The following is a 19112-nucleotide window of genomic DNA, read 5'->3' as shown; positions in this document are numbered from 1 at the left end:
CATTTGTGACTGTTTGGTTGCCTTACGACACTCGGTGCAAAACGGGCCGAAATAGTGCAAAAGTTCGTGACATGAAGTCGCGTCGGAATTTTTCGCAACGAACGTGCCCGATCCACCACATTGTACCCTAATCAGATGTTTTGAGGTGTTTCATATTATTTGTGTGCATTGGGGACCATTTGGTTGCCTTACGAAACTCAGTGTAAAACGGGCCGAACTAGTTCAAAAGTTCGTGCCACGAAGTCGCGTCGGAATTTTTCGCAACGAATGCACCCAATCCACCCCATTGGACCCTAAACTGATGTTTTGGGGCATTTTGTACTATTTGTGTGCATTCGGGGCCGTTTGGTTGCCTTACGAAACTCGGTGCAAAACGGGCCGAACTAGTGCAAAAGTTGGTGCCCCGAAGTCGCATCGGAATTTTAACAACGAACGCACCCAATCCACTACATTGGACCCTAAACTAACATTTTGGTGCATTTTGTACTACTTGGGTGCATTCGGGATGGTTTGGTTTCCTTACGAAACTCGGTTCAAAACGGCCCGAAGTAGTGCAAAAGTTGGTGCCACGAAGTCGCGTCGGAATTTTTCGTAACGAACACATCCGATCCACCCCATGTGACCCTAAACTGACGTTTTGGTGCGTTCGTACTATTTGGGTGCATTCGGGACCGTTTGGTTGCCTTACGAAACTCGGTGCAAAACGGGCCGAGCTAGTCCAAAAGTTCGTGCCACGAAGTCGCGTATGAATTTTTCGTAACGAGCGCACCCGATCGACCGCATTGGACCCTAAACTGATGTTTTGGGGTGTTTCGTACTATTTGTGTGCATTCGGGGCCATTTGGTTGCCTTACGAAACTCAGTGCAAAACGGACCCAACTAGTGCAAAAGTTCGTGCCTAGAAGTCGTGTCAAAATTTTTCGTAACAAACGCACCCAATCCACCACATTGGACCATAAACTGACGTTTTGGTGTGTTTCGTACTATTTGGGTGCATTCGGTACCGTTTGTTGCCTTACAAAACTCGGTGCAAAACGGGCCGAACTAGTGCAAAAGTTCGTGCCCCCAAGTCGCTTCAGAATTTTTCGCAACGAACGCACCCAATCCACCACATTGGACCCTGAACTGATGTTTTGGGGCGTCTCATATTATTTGTGTGCATTCGGGACCGTTTGGTTGTCTTACGAAACTCGTTGCAAAACTGGCCGAACTTGTGCAAAAGTTCGTGCTTCGAAGTCGCGTCGGAATTTTTCGCAACGAACACACCCGATCCACCCCATGTGACCCTATACTAAGTTTTGGTGCGTTCGTACTATTTGGGTGCATTCGGGACCGTTTGGCTGCCTTAGGAAATCGGGGCAAAATGGGCCGAACTAGTGCAAAAGTTCGTGCCATGAAGTCGCGTCGAAATTTTTCTCAACGAACGCACCAAATCCACCCCATTGGACCCTAAGCTGACGTTTTGGTGCGTTTCATACTATTTGGGAGCATTCGGAACAATTTGATTGCCTTACGAACCCGATGCAAAACGGGCCGAACAAGTCCAAAAGTTCGTGCCACGAAGTCGCGTCGGAATTTTTCTCAACGAATGCACTTAATCCACCCTGTTGGACCCTAAACTGATGTTTCGGGGCGTTTTGTACTATTTGTGTGCATTCGGGGCCGTTTGGTTGCCTCACAAAACTCGGTGCAAAACGGGCCGAACTAGTGCAAAAGTTCGTGCACCGAAGTCGCATCGGAATTTTTCGCAACAAACGCACCCAATCCACCACATTGGACCCTAAACTAATGTTTTGGTGCGTTTTGTACTACTTGGGTGCATTCGGGACCGTTTGGTTGCCTTACGAAACTCGGTACAAAACGGGCCGAACTAGTGCAAAATTCGTGCCACGAAGTCGCGTCGGAATTTTTCGCAACGAATGCACCCAATCCACCCCATTGGACCCTAAACTGATGTTTTGGGGCATTTTGTACTATTTGTGTGCATTCGGGGGCTGTTTGGTTGCCTTACGAAACTCGGTTTAAAACGGGCCGAACTAGTGCAAAAGTTCGTGCTACGAAGTCGCGTCGGAATTTTCGCAGTGAACGCACCCAATCCATTCCACCCCATTGCACCGTAAACTGACGTTTTGGTGTGTTTTGTTCTATTTGGGTGCATTCATGACCGTTTGGTTGCCTTACGAAACTCGGTGCAAAACGGGCCGAAATAGTGCAAAATTTCGTGCCACGAAGTCGCGTTGGAATTTTTTACAACGAACGCGCCCGATCCACCCCATTGTACCCTAAACTGATGTTTTGAGGCGTTTCGTATTATTTGTGTGCATTCGGGACCGTTTGGTTTCCTTACGAAACTCAATGCAAAACGGGCCGAACTAGTGCAAAAGTTCGTGCCACGTAGTCACGTCGGAATTTTTCGCAACGAACACATCCTATCCACCCCATGTGACCCTAAACTGACGTTTTGGTGCGTTCATACTATTTGGGTGCATTCGAGACCGTTTGGTTGCCTTACGAAACTCGGTGCAAAACGGGCCGAGCTAGTCCAAAAGTTCGTGCCACGAAGTCGCGTATGAATTTTTCGCAACGAGCGCACCCGATCCACCCCATTGGAACCTAAACTGATGTTTCGGTGCGTTTCGTACTATTTGTGTGCATTCGGGGCTGTTTGGTTGCCTTATGAAACTCAGTGCAAAACGAACCGAACTAGTGCAAAAGTCCGCGCCTCGAAGTCGTGTCAAAAATTTTCGCAACGAGCGCACCCAATCCACCACATTGGACCGTAAACTGACGTTTTGGTGTGTTTCGTACTATTTGGGTGCATTCGGGACCGTTTGGGTGCCTTACGAAACTCGGTGCAAAACGGGCCGAACTAGTGCAAAAGTTCGTGCCCCGAAGTCGCGTTGGATTTTTTCGCAACGAACGCACCCAATCCACCACATTGGACCCTGAGCTGATGTTTTGGGGCGTTTCATATTATTTGTGTGCATTTGGGACCGTTTGGTTACCTTACGAAACTCAGTGCAAAACTGGCCGAACTAGTGCAAAAGTTCGTGCTACGAAGTGGCGTCGGAGTTTTTCGCAACGAACACACCCGATCCACCCCATGTGACCCTAAACTGACATTTTGGTGCGTTTCGTACTATTTGGGAGCATTGGAAACAGTTTGATTGCCTTACGAAACCCGATGCAAAACGGGCCGAACTAGTCCAAAAGTTCGTGTCCCGAAGTCGCGTCGGAATTTTTCTCAACGAATGCACCAAATCCACCCCATTGGATCCTAAACTGATTTTTTGGGGCATTTTGTACTATTTGTGTGCATTCGGGGCCGTTTGGTTGCCTTACGAAACTCGGTGCAAAACGGGCCGAATAGTGCAAAAGTTCGTACCCCGAAGTCGCATCGGATTTTTTCGCAACGAACGCACCTAATCCACCACATTGGACCCTAAACTGACATTTTGGTTTGTTTCATACTACTTGGGTGCATTTGGGACCGTTTGGTTGCCTTACGAAACTCGGTGCAAAACAGGCCGAAGTAGTGCAAAAGTTGGTGCCACGAACTCGCGTCGGAATTTTTCACAACGAATGTATCTGATCCACCCCATTGCACCGTAAACTGACATTTTGGTGCATTTCGTACTAATTGGGTTCATTCGGGACCGTTTGGTTGCCTTACGAAACTCAGTGCAAAACAGGCCGAGCTATCGCAAAAGTTCGTGCCACGAAGTCGCGTCGGAATTTTTCGCAACGAACGGACCCAATCCACTCCATTGGACCCTAAACTGATGTTTTGTTGTGTTTCGTACTATTTGGGTGCATTCGGGACCATTTGGTTACCTTACGAAACTCGGTGCAAAGCGGGGTGAACTAGTGCAAAAGTCCGTGACACGAAGTCGCGTCGGAATTTTTCGCACCAAAGCACCCAATCCACCGCATGTGACCCTAAACTAATGTTTTGGTGTGTTCGTACTATTTGGGTGCATTCGGGACGTTTGCTTGCCTTACGAAACTTGGTACAAAACGGGCCGAACTAGTGCAAAAGTTCGTTCCACGAAGTCGTGTCGGAATTTTTCGCAACGAATGCACCCAATCCACCCCATTGGACCCTAAACTGATGTTTTGGGTCATTTTGTACTATTTGTGTACATTCGGGGCCGTTTGGTTGCCTTACGAAACACGGTGCAAATCGGGCCGAACTAGTGCAAAAGTTCGTGCCCCGAAGTCGCATCGGAATTTTTGCAACGAACGCACCCAATCCACTACATTGGACCCTAAACTGACATTTTGGTGCGTTTTGTACTACTTGGGTGCATTCAGGACTGTTTGGTTGCGTTACGAAAGTCGGTGCAAAACGGCCCGAAGTAGTGCAAAAGTTGGTGCCATGAAGTCGCGTCGGAATTTTTCACAACGAACGCATCCGATCCACCCCATTGCACCATAAACTGACGTTTTGGTGTGTTTCATTCTATTTGGGTGCATTCATGACCGTTTGGTTGCCTTACAAAACTCGATGCAAAACGGGTCGAAATAGTGCAAAAGTTCGTGCCATGAAGTCGCGTCGGAATTTTTCGCAACGAACGCGCCCGATCCACCCCATTGTACCCTAAACTAATGTTTTGAGGCGTTTCGTATTATTTGTGTGCTTTTGGGACCATTTGGTTTCCTTACGAAACTCAGTGCAAAACGGGCCGAACTAGTGCAAAAGTTTGTGCCACGAAGTCGCGTCGGAATTTTTCGCAACGAACACATCCGATCCGCCCCATGTGACCATAAGCAAATAGCAGCATATTTTTGTATATTCAAAAGCTCCATGAAGTTCTCATTCCAACAAATCAAGAACCAAGTCAATCGGAGATTCCTACAAGCGGTTATGGCCAAAACATTGAAGGTTGTGCACTCTGAAAATTTCTGCACAGGACGCAGCGCCAAAAGTGAAATGGGCATAACTCCCTCGTTTGGAGTCGGTTTAAGATGAATGACCACTCGTTGGAAAGGAAATTTCATAAACATTTCAATAGATCTATATTATGGTATATGTTCTATTGAGTATACAGGAGAGATTCCACGAAGAAGAGACAGGAGCAACGAGATGAGAACAAGATAGAGAAGATGACGATGACAACAATGAAGGGGAGCTTGGGCGATGTTTTCATCAAGCGTACATGATAAAATTCAGAGGCTTGGAGCAGAGGAAGAACCCCAATGACATTGGCAAATGAAGGCACAAGCGGTCGACCTTCGACAAACGAAGATGTTGCAAACAAACCACGACAGATTACAAGAGCGCAACATTCAACATATGGAGACATGAGAAGCAAACCACGACGGGCCACGAAGAGTGCATCAAGATGACATCTCACACAAAGCACCATGACTCCAATGAGTATGAAAAAGCTCCGAGGCTAAGGTATACATTGAATTCTCAAGCTTCTATTGGTTTTGTTGATAATCTTTAAAAATCTCATGCTCGAACCGATAGTCGGAATGAAAGTTTAAATTCTATGCCTTGTTCTTTTCAAGATGATAGGATAGAGTTTCTTGAGAAGGTTGATTTCATGCTTAAAGAACCTCTGCCTAATAATGAGCTCCGCGCTATGCAAGAAACACATGCTGCATTTAATTACACCATGCCTTGTTGATGAAATTTAATTGAGGATGTGATTATGTTGCATATGTTTACAAATAATTGTAAATTTCGATCTTGCTTTGCTGCTTGGTCAAGCTCATGACCCTAAAAGAGCACATGTCGGGAGAAGCCCCGAATTTCACTAACCATGCAGGACATGAAACTCAAATGATGAGGAGGGAAACCGTGCCCAAAATTTTGAACACCATCATCAACATCTTCAAGTTTCAAGAACGGACGTCGCTAAGCCTCATCAATTTTGTGCACAAGTCCAAAGATTTACAATGAAAGAAAATTGAATATTCAGGATCTCCATCAAGTCCTCAGTTTAACGCATCCATGATCGATACAATTGAAGACCCACAGGAGGAGCTATGTCTCAAACATCGGAGATGCACGTGCTGAAATCAGCACGGGGCAGATTGCAGTGACGGGGAAAAAGGGGCATAACTCCCTCAATTGGAATGCGTTTTGGACAAATGAAGACTTGTTGGAAAGAAGATTTCGTGCACCTTGCATTGGATCAATTGGTTGGCGCAACTCCCAATCTGGACAGAGAGGAAAATCCGTGAAAAGAAAGGTAGCGACGAAGGACAACAAAGAAGGAGGTGACGATGATGTGAGAGACGATTGGACAAATTTTCCATTAAGCGTGATTGATCATGTCCAACATGGGAAGTGGAATAAGAGCTGCATGGAACACCGTCACCTCTTGCATGAAGGACCATGGCTTCGCATCAATGAGAAGGTATGTAAGAAAGTCGAGCTCTATGACTCTAAATGAAGCGCTTTGCGGGAGGCAACCCGATCTTTTATTTTATATATATTAATATGACCGTCTACATTGCACTCTTTAATCGGAATATCAAGTAACATTGTACCATTGCCCTAATAAAAACCACAACTTCATGTTGTTCATTCTAAATGTTATTGAGGGAGCACTTTGTTATTTGATCTTGGGAAACTTGTAGACCTTTTTGTGTGCCTATTAGTGTTTAGAGTCTTTTTCTTTGTGTCCCTTTTAGAGAGATTTATGAAGCATTGTACCACCCTTTGATTCTAAACTTGTGGCTAGTTAACTTAGGCTAACTTTTTGTTTTGTTTTAGACCACCTCATCATGTCATCATTTTGTTCACCCACCCCGTGTTGCATTGCATACCATGTTGTTCGTCTCACCCTTGCATTGCATTGCATGTTGCATTTAAAAAAAAACCTTTTCTAAAAACATTGACTAGCCTCGCTTTTGAGATCCTAAAACCCTTAGGAAAACCACTCATAGAGCAATCCTAAAACCATAGGTTATGTTTTTCATTCAAAAAAAATCTAACTTTTGTTGCTCTCTAGTTTTTTTTTTAAAAAAAAACCACCTTAGATAGAATTTCTATACCCAACACTCTCTCTTCAAAATTTTTGTTTTAAGCCAAAAAAAATATAGGAAACCTATAAACCTACTTCTACAACCTTGTTAGCTCGGTTGCTTGGTCCTTTTCGATAAATAACCTTTTCATTGACAAAAGCCTCACTTCTTATGAAGTGTCGCGAAGGCTTTTTGTCACTCTTAGCAATTGTTTTTGAATAAGCTAGTTGCGGAACAACATCGAAAAGTCCTTTCAACCTTGCTAACACTTGTTTTTGCTAACTTTGCATTTACATTTTGCATCCACCTCATTGTCCTCACTTTCATTTTGTTAGCTTGATCCTTCGGAAGAACTTTATTGATGAAAGCTTTCATATCCATGTTAATGCTTGACGTGAGCATTTTCCTTTTTGCAATCTTGTGTAAACATGGTGTTTAGACATGATTGAAGACCATCATCATTCAGTTTTATAAACCTATGAGGTTGCATTTGGTTGGTTTATAAGCTTTGCAATGCGCTTTATTTTTTTCTTGTGCTATGAAGGCCTATTGATCTTGGGATAGACATGGAGTTTCGACCTTGGTTAAATAAGTCTTTGTGGCTATGGAGAAGTTCGGCAACCTAGTTGTAAACATGGTGTTTAGAACTAGGTGTAAACATTGTCTTTGTTTATATACCTTCCTCTCATTTGTATTTACACTAGCACACATGTACACTCACTAGGTTTTTTATCGCTAAGCTAGCTATGCCACAAATTGAGATCTTAGGAATGGTATGTTTGTTGACAATTGTCTCTACTCCTGACTGTCACCTTGGGGGTAGATTGTGCACTTGAATTGTTTTGCAGGCATGACAAAGCATTCCCATGAATTCGTGATCAAAGAAGAAATCAAATTCATCAACATCTCCAACATTCGAAAGCAAGCCCCTCTGTTTTCATCAAATTTTGCACATGGACAGAGATGTACAAGGAAGAAAAAGTTGATATTCAGAAGCTCCAGGAAATTTGCGTTCCAACGCATCCAAGATCAATGAATTTGAAGACCCGTACAAGGAGATATGGCAAGAACATTGGACATTGCGCGTTCTGAAATTCGTCGAGACAGATTGCAGCGCTGGGATAAAATGGACATAACTCTCTTGTTCGGAATCAATTTTGTGCGAATAAGAACTCATTGGAAAGGAAAATTCGTGCACTTCGCAATGGAGCAATGTTTCAGTACATGTTCTATTCTGGAAATTGAAAGAAAAAAAATTCATGAAGATGAGGCAGCAATGAGACAACGAGGAATTGAAGGAGGCGACGACGATGTGAAGTAATGATTGGGACCATGACTTAGTACAAGAAGAAGTTGAAGGAAAATTGAGGCAACAAAGGTGAAGACACATTGAAGATGATATTCATATACATGAGGGAAGGACTTCAAGAATTGAAAGATGGTCCATCTTTTCCTTCCACGCCTAGCATCATGCTAAGCATGGGGGAGGATTTCGTGGACAAGGAAGAAGGATCTCATGGAGTAAGACAATCACAGTTGCCACAAGATGTTCATGATTCTTCTTCCATGCTTAGCTCAATGCTTAAGTATGGGGGAGGTCGCGCTACACTTCATTACGAGCATCGAGAAGGACAGATCACCATCACTTTGTGCTCACCACATTGATACATTTTGGCAATGCCTTATGCTTATGGAAAAATGATGGAAGTTGCCGCTTTGTTTTACCTACGCTATGTTGTATATGACTTGACCATTTGCTCTCAATTAAATGGAATTAAAATGATTAAATACCGGCTCTTTTATTTGTGGAGGTTAAATGACTAAATTCTAAACCCACATATTCTATGTTGCTCTTTGATTTAAGTCTACCGATGACCTTACACCTTGCGTTGTTTAATTTGAAAACTTAATTCATATGCTATCTACATTTGTGAATCTCTTGCAAAGTTCTACCTACTAAAGCCTATAGAAACATATTCTTTCATGATGAAACCTTTAGATTGCAAACTTATATTTTGATGAGTTGGATTAAGATTGATTTCTTTGGAACGAGACTAAGAAGCTGGTCATTCCGTTTTTTTGTGTAACCTCCTTTTTGCTAGCCTATTTATCCATGCATTGTGAGTTTCTACTTCGGGAATTTTACAAACCTCGCTGGATATCCACCCTAAACCAAAAATATATTTTTGTGATTACCTCCTTGACCACAATCCAATTTGAGTATGGATTATCATTTCGACGGAATCAAAAGAATCAAGGGCACCATATAAAGAAAAGTTTTGGGAGACAAGGCTCCCCGAGATTCAAATGGTTCTACGAAGAAGAAGGTGAATTTGAGATACTTACCCTAGCTAGTTGGTTCTCCCACTATTCATACTCGAGGACGAGCATTCGTTCAAGCATGGGGGGGTGGCTGGGTAAGTATTCTATGTTATCAAAAGTTCTAAGGAGCAAAAAAAAGAAAAAAAAGAAAGAAAGAGGAAAATAGAAAAATGATAGAAAAAGAAAAAAAGAGAAGAATAAAATGCTCCTTAGCTCTTTTGGCTTCATTAATTTTCCAAGTTACTTTGAAGAACTATTCCATACTCAAATCTTCCAACCATGTGCAATCCGATAACAAGAACTTCATTTGTGTCTCGGGATCATCCATTTGCCACTTGCACATGTCCACCTATCTAAATGTGTGTGTTTCATCTTTCCCCCTCTCCAACATTATTTTCCAATGGCCTTTTTGACTAGTCTCGGTAATTCCATTAGATCTCTCTCTTAGTTTGATAATATTTCAAGTATAATGTTTTGCTAGGATTGTTTTTACCTACCAAGCTCCACATAAGCCTTCCACTTTTATATATGAGTAGAATAGGTTGAAAACAATCTAATGTAGGTTTGAGCGACTTGATGAGGTGAGTATTTCCATGATCTTTTGCAAGACAACCTCACTTATGTTTGATATGCATTATTTTGAAAACTCTTCACGATGAAACAAGGTAAAGGTTTGAAGTTCGCTTAAGTTTGAGAGCATTGTATTTATTTATTATTGTGGCTTGTTCTTTAATTGCTAGTCTATCTTCCATAATGAAAAAGTAGCCGGTCACAACATGAACTTAAATGCTAAATACTTGAGAGAGCAATATGTCTTGTTATGTATGACTAAGTGCAGAGAGGACATTGAGGGGCAACGCTGATTTCTTTATAAGCAAAGCTCCTGGACTTACTCGAGGACGAGCAAGGTTTAAGCATGGGGGAATGTTGGCGCTCCTTAAGTACCCCTTTTATCCCTTGTTTATCCTTGATAATGGCATGAATTTAATATCAAAATCACTAACCGTCCTAACCCCGGCCTAATTATTGGTCATTTTCACACTTGCACATATATTTTGGAGGAACTTCATTTTTGCAAGTTTTTGGCCTATTTTGGAGCATGAAATGACGAGGCCCGTGATCGAGCGCAAACACGGAGAAAGACGAAGGCCAAAGCCCAAAGAAAGGACCAAAGCCCATGTTGATTCGAAGCCCATTCATGCACATCCATCCTCCAAGAGAGCCCAAAGGACCAAGCCTACGAAGATGAGATCAAGATACTTCGGGATTAAGCAAAGCAAATGAAGATTTAAGGAAGGATTCCCTATCCTATCCGTTCCTCGAAGATATCTCCAAGATAACGACGTCAAAAGGGGTGCAATCGTGAAGGACATAAACTCTAGAAGATGCGAGGAGTCTGCACGCGAAAGGAGGACACGAGACGGCGAAGGAATGAGCCAGGCCGGCCGGCCTAGGCCCATTGGGCCGGCTGGCCCAGCCCTTTTTTAGGTCGGTTCGACCTCCCCTTCGACCGGTGGCTTCCTTGTCTTATAAATAGCTCGCACCTTATTCAACTCGAAGCATCCATCCACCCAGAACTCGACGAAAACCTAGGGCCAAGACTGGAGGGAGACGACGGCCGCCGCAAGTCTTCGAAGTTGTCTAGGAGATGGCTTAGGCTGACCCTAGCCGCCGTGGCCTCCCTGCATGGTTGTGCCATGGCGGAGTTCATGAGCTAGTTGGATTCATCGATGGTGTGCACATGGCGGTGATGATCCAAATGAATCTATTATGTGAGTAATGATAATCATGTCTTCCGAATCTATTAGCGATCATGTTCTTCTCTTTGGGTTTGCTTCATCTTAGATCTATTATCGAGATAGATCGCTTAGCATGATCTTGTAGTCACGGTGGCTAGAGGTTCATGGCGGAACTACCAAAGGTGGTTCGACTTGCTTTAGGGTACTTTTGTCGAAAGGGGTGGCATCGTGACAGGCCGTTGCCACTCAGTAGGTGGAATATCGAGGGATCGGATTGGAGATTTTGGGTTTAAAGATGCTTTTGATTGAGATGCATGATTTATTCGCTCGTTAGCTTGAACTACAACTAGATGACGATAGGCCTAGTCATATCTTTGCTTTTGCTATGATTAAGCCTATGTTCATGGATGAGATCAACCTTTACATATCACTCATATCTATTAAAGGTTTACCCTTTATATGCAATCAATGCTTCATGTTAGGATAGATCCATTAGATTAGATGGAAAACCTTAGGTAGTTCTTTGTCGATCCACGGATTGATAAACCTTGGGGGAATACTCTAAGGGAAAAGCTACACGAACCGTGCGCTTGCGGTATACTAGTGGGGTCGGCCGGCACCAGGGTGGGCCCCCTTGTGCCCCCTTTGGCTAGTTGCTTTCCCAATGGTTATAAACTTTGAAAATGTGGTGCACGGCCAGAAGTTTGCTCGAAAAGATTTTCAAATTAATTTCCAACGGATTTTGAAACTCAAAAAATATTTTTGATATTTTTTGTAAAAAGGGAAAAAGTGCTAGAAAAATTCCAGCATGTAGAAAATAACTTTGAAAATTTCAAACTTGCAGTGGGGAAATCAAATGAGGTGCAAAGAAAATTTGAAAAGGCGTAGAAAGCAAATATGAGATAAATACCAATGTACCTTTGGCAAGGACACGTCGTTTATAGTCCGACATGCACGACTTTTCTCCGTCGTACTTTCCATTGGTCGGCTTGTCCTGGAGAACTAGACGAAGCCGAACTCTCGACCTTCGGCCACACCTTCTTTGCCTTCTTCTTTCTTTTAGGTGTGGAGGGTTGGGGTTCTGGTGCACCCCAGAGTGCTTGCCCTTCAATGTCTTGTTGAATCATGAAGCGCTGCTCTTCCCTGCGCTTGAACCTGAAAAACATATCTTATTTTCCGACACAGAAACAGATTTCTCCCCTTCCGACATTGATCCTTGCCTTGGCGGACCATAGGAAAGGTCGCCCTAGTACGATGTCGACTCCGAGGTCGCCCTCCATATCCATTACCACAAAATCGGCAAGGATGAAGGAATCTCGTACTCGTACGAAGATGTGTGTTGACACTGTTTTTTGACACGTGTCAATGAAGGTGATTTTAATGAAGGGAAGGTGGCCAATTTGGAAGAAACCAAAAGGTGTACAAACTTAGGATCAGCCGATGGACCAGAAGGAATATTCTTTGAAGATGCTGACCCCACAGTTCGGTAGTCGGCCGATGGGGAGTTGCCGATGAATCAGGAGGAGAAAAAGGAGTTCGAATTCTATGAGGCTTCTGATAATTCGGTTGTAATATTTAGTATAGTTTAAAATAGGAAGTTTTACTTTTTGGTCAAGTAATGTGTTTGCCGTAATCGGCTAGGACTTGGTAGCGCTAGGCTATAAATATCAGTTGTAAGGGACTAGAAAAACTTGATACACATCCAATACAACAAACACTTTACAATTTCTTTGCACATTTTCGGCGACTTCGCCTTTTCTTTTTCTCTTTTCGATGAGTTCTTTCAAGTTGATCAAGGACGCCTCACATTCGAGCGACTTGGTTTGTTGGTGAGTTTTCATTTTACCGAGTATATTTGAGCTTTAGCTACCGGGCGCATCGCTATGGCTTCGTTCAGATCTATTCAAAAGTTATCGAGTTTATCTAGGCTTTGAACTCGGGCACAATGCTATTTTCTCATCTAGATTTAGTCACAATTTATCGATATTGGCTAGATTTGTAGGTTTTTCTATGCTTTTTGGCCATTATTATATATATCTGCAAGAAGCATATTAGATCGGCTTTAGGTTTTATAGTAACACTTTGTTATTTTAAAAGCCGGTTTAGATCTGTTTCAAGCCTTGCATCATCTGAATTACACATTCGTAGCTTAGATTTTGTTATACACGTGCAATCGGCTACTCTAAGCTGATTTCGTCGTTTCTCGCATCGGCTGATCCTACGCTCATTTATTACATGCTCACATTTAATATCTTTTTGTTGTCTTCTGTATCGGCAGAGCCTGCCGATACGTCTGTGTGAGAGATATTCGGAATCCCAGCTGATACGCTCTCGAATTTGACTTTGTTTCATCCCTTGTCAATTACAGGTCAAATTGACTGGCACGCTTGGTTGACCTTCCAGAGCTTGGCAAACACTTGCCCTCTGATTCCAGTGTGTTGATTTTTGCGTCAACACATCTTTTGATACGCCCAGTGTGACCAGAAGCTCCAACATGGTGGAACTAGGTGATCCTTTCTGCAGTCAATGAAGTGAACTACATTCTTGTTCCTGAAGAAAAACTTAAGGAAGATCAAAAGAAGGAGTATGATGAGCTGGTGGAAAATTTTAAACATGAATGCCTCAAGTAATACAGCGTCACCAGATCTGGTGATGTGATCAAGAAGTTTAATCTTCCATCCTTCCAGCCGTTGACAGAAGTGCAGCGTGAGAATAAGATGATGGATACGATTGGTCAAACTGTGGCATAGGTGTTTATCAAGAGTGCAACAGTCATGGGCAACACGGTGCACAACGCCGTAGTAAAGACTTTTATAGAAGGCACTTTTCCAGGTTGCATGGGGCTTTGTTATATACAGCCAGATCAGATACAGTATGTCCCCTTGGAAGTGTCCATGGCAGTAGCTTTGTGGGCTCAGAATAGCTAGGCAGAGGCGAGTAAAAGTCAAACGCCACCACAGACTAGCACTGCAACATCTACGTCCATGACAGCTCCGGTCTACTCCACTACTCCACCTGTCCCTACAGCTGTTCAGGATGGTTCTGCATCTGGATTTCCTAAAGGATGGAATCCGATGACTGGGTATGGTATGCATCTAGATTTCTTTACCACACCATCCAAGACACAGTTTAGTCCATCGGCTACTAAGCCGATGATCTCTCAGCCTAATCCATCGGCTACTCAGGCGATGGGCTCACAACAAGATGCATTGGTATTACAATCAAATGCACAAGGTACATGGAGCCCGCAGATAGCTGCGCAATCCAACGCATCGGCGTTACCGCCGTGCAGCAGCGTCTTGCCATCTTGCTCCAGCCCCAGTCTCCTTCAGAAGTGTTGATTTCACAATCTCCTCACCAGAAGGGAGTCAACTGGGTTTTCCACAATCAGGCAACTGGACAGATACGGTGTGTCAGTATACTATACATGGATTCTACCGATCAGCAGTCGGCTAGTCCATCAGTTCCACAGGCAACAATGGCTCAGCAGACACCCAATCGGGTGGCTCAACAGGCACACCAGATGCCATCGGCTGGACTGCCGATGATGCCTATGTCACCACCACCTACGATGATGATGAACTCAGCAAACATGGCTTCTCCTCAGCAGATGCCAGCAACTGATCAGCAGGTTGATTGGAACTCTAAGATAGCTGAAGTGATGAGGGAGCAGTTTGGCTTAAGACCAAAGCACCAGTCTGTTATGTACAAGACTCCTTATCCTCCGGCGTACAATCAGATTCCTCTCCCACACAAGTACAAGATGCCTAACTTCACGAAGTTCTCAGGGCAGGGAGAAGTTTCTACAATGGAACATGTCAATAGGTTCCTTCTACAGTTGGGAGAAGTGGGCAACCAGGACACGCTCAGAGTTCGGTTGTTCTCTTTGACTTTATCTGGATCGGCTTTTGCTTGGTTTACCACTTTACCAGCAAATTCCATTTTATATTGGGCCGATCTGGAAAGAGAATTTCATCAATTCTTCTACTCTAGAATTACTGAATTGAAGTTGACCGATTTGACTGGCTTAAGATAGAGAAACGATGAATCGGTTGCTGCTTTTATTAATAGATTCAGAGATGTCAAGAATAGATGCTACAGTCTGGTTTTGTCCGATCACCAATTGGCCAATGCAGCATTTAATGGGCTCTTGCCACACATTAAAGACAAATATGCATCGCAAGAATTTGAGAGTATTAGCCAGATTGCAGCCAGGATATTAGGAGAGATTCGATCCTATGAGTCCAAAAAGCCTTTTCAGAAAAAGATAAATTATGTGGAATATTCTACCAATGATGATTCTGAAGAGGAGCAAGAGACGGTCGCATCGGCTGAGTGGATACAAAATAACAAGAAGCCGGTGACGTGTCCGTTTGGGAAGAAAGAACCTGAGTCATACAGGTTTGACATTGTGGCAGAACCACTTTGAATTATACTAGTTCGAGTGCACTAAATATCTCGGCGCACTTTCACCGGCATAATTCTTGGTCTGTTGGGTAATTTCCTGATAAAACCACTTGATATCGGATCGTAACACAAGTATACATCCTGCACAAAGGCGAGTCAGAGATACAACAATTCCACAATATTTTACATCACATAGATAAGGAGTATAAGTTACATCAATGTTCCGAAGCTAGCAAGCCGAAGCTTGAGCTTTTACAGTTTTATTTCAAAGGAAGAGGTTTCACAGAAACAAACTATAGAGAAGAGGTCCTGCAGCGGAAAGTAAAACACAACTATATACAAACGTCATAGGGGTGATGTCATGATAAGCCCGAACACAACATCATTCATCCGAACCATAGCTGGTAGATGGTTCCCATTCCATTGATCAGCCAGTAGGTAAACCACTAGGCCAAGTTGAACTAGTGTTTTGGTCATCGGAAAGCATTCCTGAAAACATTATCAAAAGCAAGTCTGAGTATAGTAATACTCAGCAAGACTGACCCGTCTAAGGGTATAGCATAGCCCTTTAACTAGACATGAGAGGTTTGTGATGGTTCTGGAGTTTCTTTTGCTGAAAAGCAACAAAGAGTAGATCCTTAAGGTTAAATTTTAGCTTTCAGATTCTAGTTGTATTAACCATTCTAGGTTAGCATCTATCTACACAATCATGGTAGAGGATATATGCAAATAACAAGATTAAGTATCATCAAAGTTCCATTTCTTACTCTATGTGGCAAAGGGATCAAGCAGTCTCAAATTCCGTGAGAAACGCACGATTCTGAATCGAATTTCCAACCTTGCAAGGGTAAACCTAACACACACGCTTGGAACACTGACGAGTCGCTCCCAAGCAACTGTTGGCTTCTCATTCCGGTTCAAGGATCTGTGCCACTCTCCCCGACTACAGAGAACCGCTCTTCTCTGCACCCGTGGTTTGTTGTTCAACATAAAATAAACTTTAGTTATAGATTAACTTCCTATCTATAAGATAGAGTGGGGGGTATGTCCACTTGCCGGGCCGAGGAGTTACTAGGCTTGCCGCATACCATATTTACGGCATGTGGCTAGTACTTTCAAATGCTTAACCACCGCTACCACACACTACGACCTTATCAAGTTCATCAACACAGACGGACTTCAACAAATCCGCCCATGATCCTTATAGTGGTTGCAAGAAGGTAAACATTCAACTTCTATAAGCTTGCGAGTGACATGCAATCACTTGACTTTTACCGGTCCTATTAGCATAGCAACTGTTCGAACTCAGATTCTAGTGTTCAATCAATAGGTACCTAAGATTATGCATCTAAGATTTTCATTCAACTCCAATAACTTAAATGCACAAGTAAATAGTAACAATAAGTTGTATAATTTAAAATAATAGGATTGTGCACTGGGGCTTGCCTGTAGAGGTGTCTGTGGGGTTAGTGAATTCTGGCTCTTCCGAATTAAAGTTCGGAGCTTCAGTTAGTTCGACAACGTTGACCTGAGCTTTAGAGAAATCCCCGTCTGGATCCTGGGTGAGCTCGTAGGTTCCGTCGGCTAACGGGGTGACTTCTATATGGAATGCGATATTTGAAAATTAGTGAAGTGCTTGAGTATGGCTTTCCTTCACTATAAAGTTGAAATCCAATAAAGTAAATAATAAGACAATCCTTAATTACTTTACTTTATTGGGCAATTGTTTATAGAGTAAAAGTAAATAAGGTGAAACTCTATAAAATAACATGGAAACTGGGTTTTTATTTCAATAAAATAATCTACGAGAAATTATATAAATAATTTCTTATAGATTCAATTTAAAACATAGGAAGGAAATTTTGAAAGCAAAGGTTATAGTATACTAATGAATGTAGAAAATTTTTATAGAGCTTGACATACTCAAGAGAGCATATGGTCAAAAGCTCACAAGCAAAATACTTTTGGAACATTAGATATAAATGAAAAGGACTATAAAAAAATCCTATTTTTAGATTTAAAAGTACACAAAATTAGCTCAATCTCATAACATCAAAGTTGTAGAGCAATTACAAGGAAAATAACAAAATTAATTTGACATTTTTTTGATTTTTCTATAATTTCCTAGGATTTTTCAAAGTTCACAACATAAAATAAAAGGGGAAAGATAGTTTTGCAGAAAGGGCCCTGGAAAGTTTTTGGGGTTTGCAAATAGTCCCTTGGTCGGTGTCAGAGCAGGGGAGAGGTTTGACCGGCCAAATCTGGCGACGGCGATCGCCGGCGGCAAGGGTGAAGGGTCTAGAGAGGGTCACCAGGTCGTGGCGCACCTGTGGGTGGGCTTGGGAGGCCGAGGGGACAAGCGGAAGGGGTTCGTCGGCGTAGGGCAGGGAGCGGCGGCGGTGGTGGTCTGTGATGAAGCTGTTCCGGTGACAAGTTGGCTGTTAGGGAGGGTGGATTAGTTTCACAAGCTCACGGCGAAGCTAACCAGAGGGCTGGGGTGGCTGGAGTGGGTTTGCAGCGGTGGATCGACGGCGACGGAGGCTCGTCGGAGAAGATGGAGGAGGGGCAGGTGGTGTTCACCAGAATTAAATTCTGGCTGGGCTTTATATAGGCCAGGGAGTGGGAGATGAGTACGAGAGGAGGCTCGGCTATGGGTTTGGCAGTAGAAGAAGAAGAAGAAATTGGCCACGGCGGCGCGTATCCACGGACGGCCGACGACGTGGCGCGGGGTAAAAGTGCCAGCAGAGGCGGCGGAGAGGTGCCGGAGGCCCTTTGCGCGGCGCATGGAAGTGAAAGAGGCCTTGGGGATGTGATTCCGACAGCGCGCGAGCTCGCCGGAATGGGAATCAGGGGCGGCGAGGTCGGCAGCGCGGTGTGGCAAGGGGATATGGTGCCAGCGAGGGGTTGGTGGGGCCCAGAGGGTGGTCGGGAGGTTAAGCGGCACTCCAATAGCGGCACGGACAGCCAGTGGGTGGGGAATCCCGCGGCGTTGGTGTGGAGCATAGCTCCGCACGAGGTGGGAGGAGGGAGATGAAGATGGGGACTTGTTTGCAAAACCAAAAAATTTTAGGGGGCTATTTGTAAACTAAAATTTGCCGTTGATCTAGGGCTCAAATGAAAAAGTACCCAAAATGAAAGTTGTTCAGTTTTTCAAGATATACAACTTTCATGTTGTGCAAATTTTCACTAGATCAAGGGATTTTGAAATATTTTCAAACTTCCAAATGAACTTGATTTAAATAAGGAAAAAATACTTTTTGGTAGCAATTTCATCACCATTTTGGACTAAAATGCAATAAAGCTGCCAAAATCATGATTGAAAATACTTCCTAAGTTAAAGCTTTTTACAAAAAGGGGTTAGTAATTTTGTATAATTACATATATGCCCTTAATTTGTACTGAAATTTTTTAACTAGCAAACAAAGATAAACACATAAATGCACATATTATTCTATGTTCTATCATAGTGGACACCTGAAGTGTCACAGCCTTCCCCCCTAAAAAGAATCTCGTCCCGAGATTCCAGAGTAGAAGTGGACTGGGGTGTTAGGTACCTGGATTCGTTCTAAGGAAGTCGGGAAAGTTTTGTTGAAGATAGTGTTCTGTTTCCCAGGTAGCTTCTTCCTCGATATGATTGTTCCATTGGATCTTATACATTTTAAC

The 19112-nt window shown here is 43.2% G+C and overlaps 1 protein-coding gene across 1 annotated transcript in view; it reads left to right on the top strand.

Annotated features, from left to right (window-relative positions):
* Positions 1-18483, top strand: part of LOC120695259 (spidroin-1-like) — a 67027-nt gene extending 48544 nt beyond the window's left edge. The window contains exons 2-3 of the mRNA XM_039978550.1: positions 17683-17875; positions 18061-18483. Of these exons, the coding sequence (XP_039834484.1) occupies positions 17683-17875; positions 18061-18483 (616 nt within the window). The remainder of the gene's footprint in view (positions 1-17682; positions 17876-18060) is intronic.
* The last annotated feature ends 629 nt before the right edge of the window (positions 18484-19112 follow it).

Source organism: Panicum virgatum, chromosome 2K, assembly GCF_016808335.1.
Source record: "Panicum virgatum strain AP13 chromosome 2K, P.virgatum_v5, whole genome shotgun sequence".
In the NCBI taxonomy this organism is placed as follows: domain Eukaryota; kingdom Viridiplantae; phylum Streptophyta; class Magnoliopsida; order Poales; family Poaceae; genus Panicum; species Panicum virgatum.
Note: the sequence above shows the minus strand (reverse complement) of the source record. Positions and strands in the feature narration are given on the sequence as shown.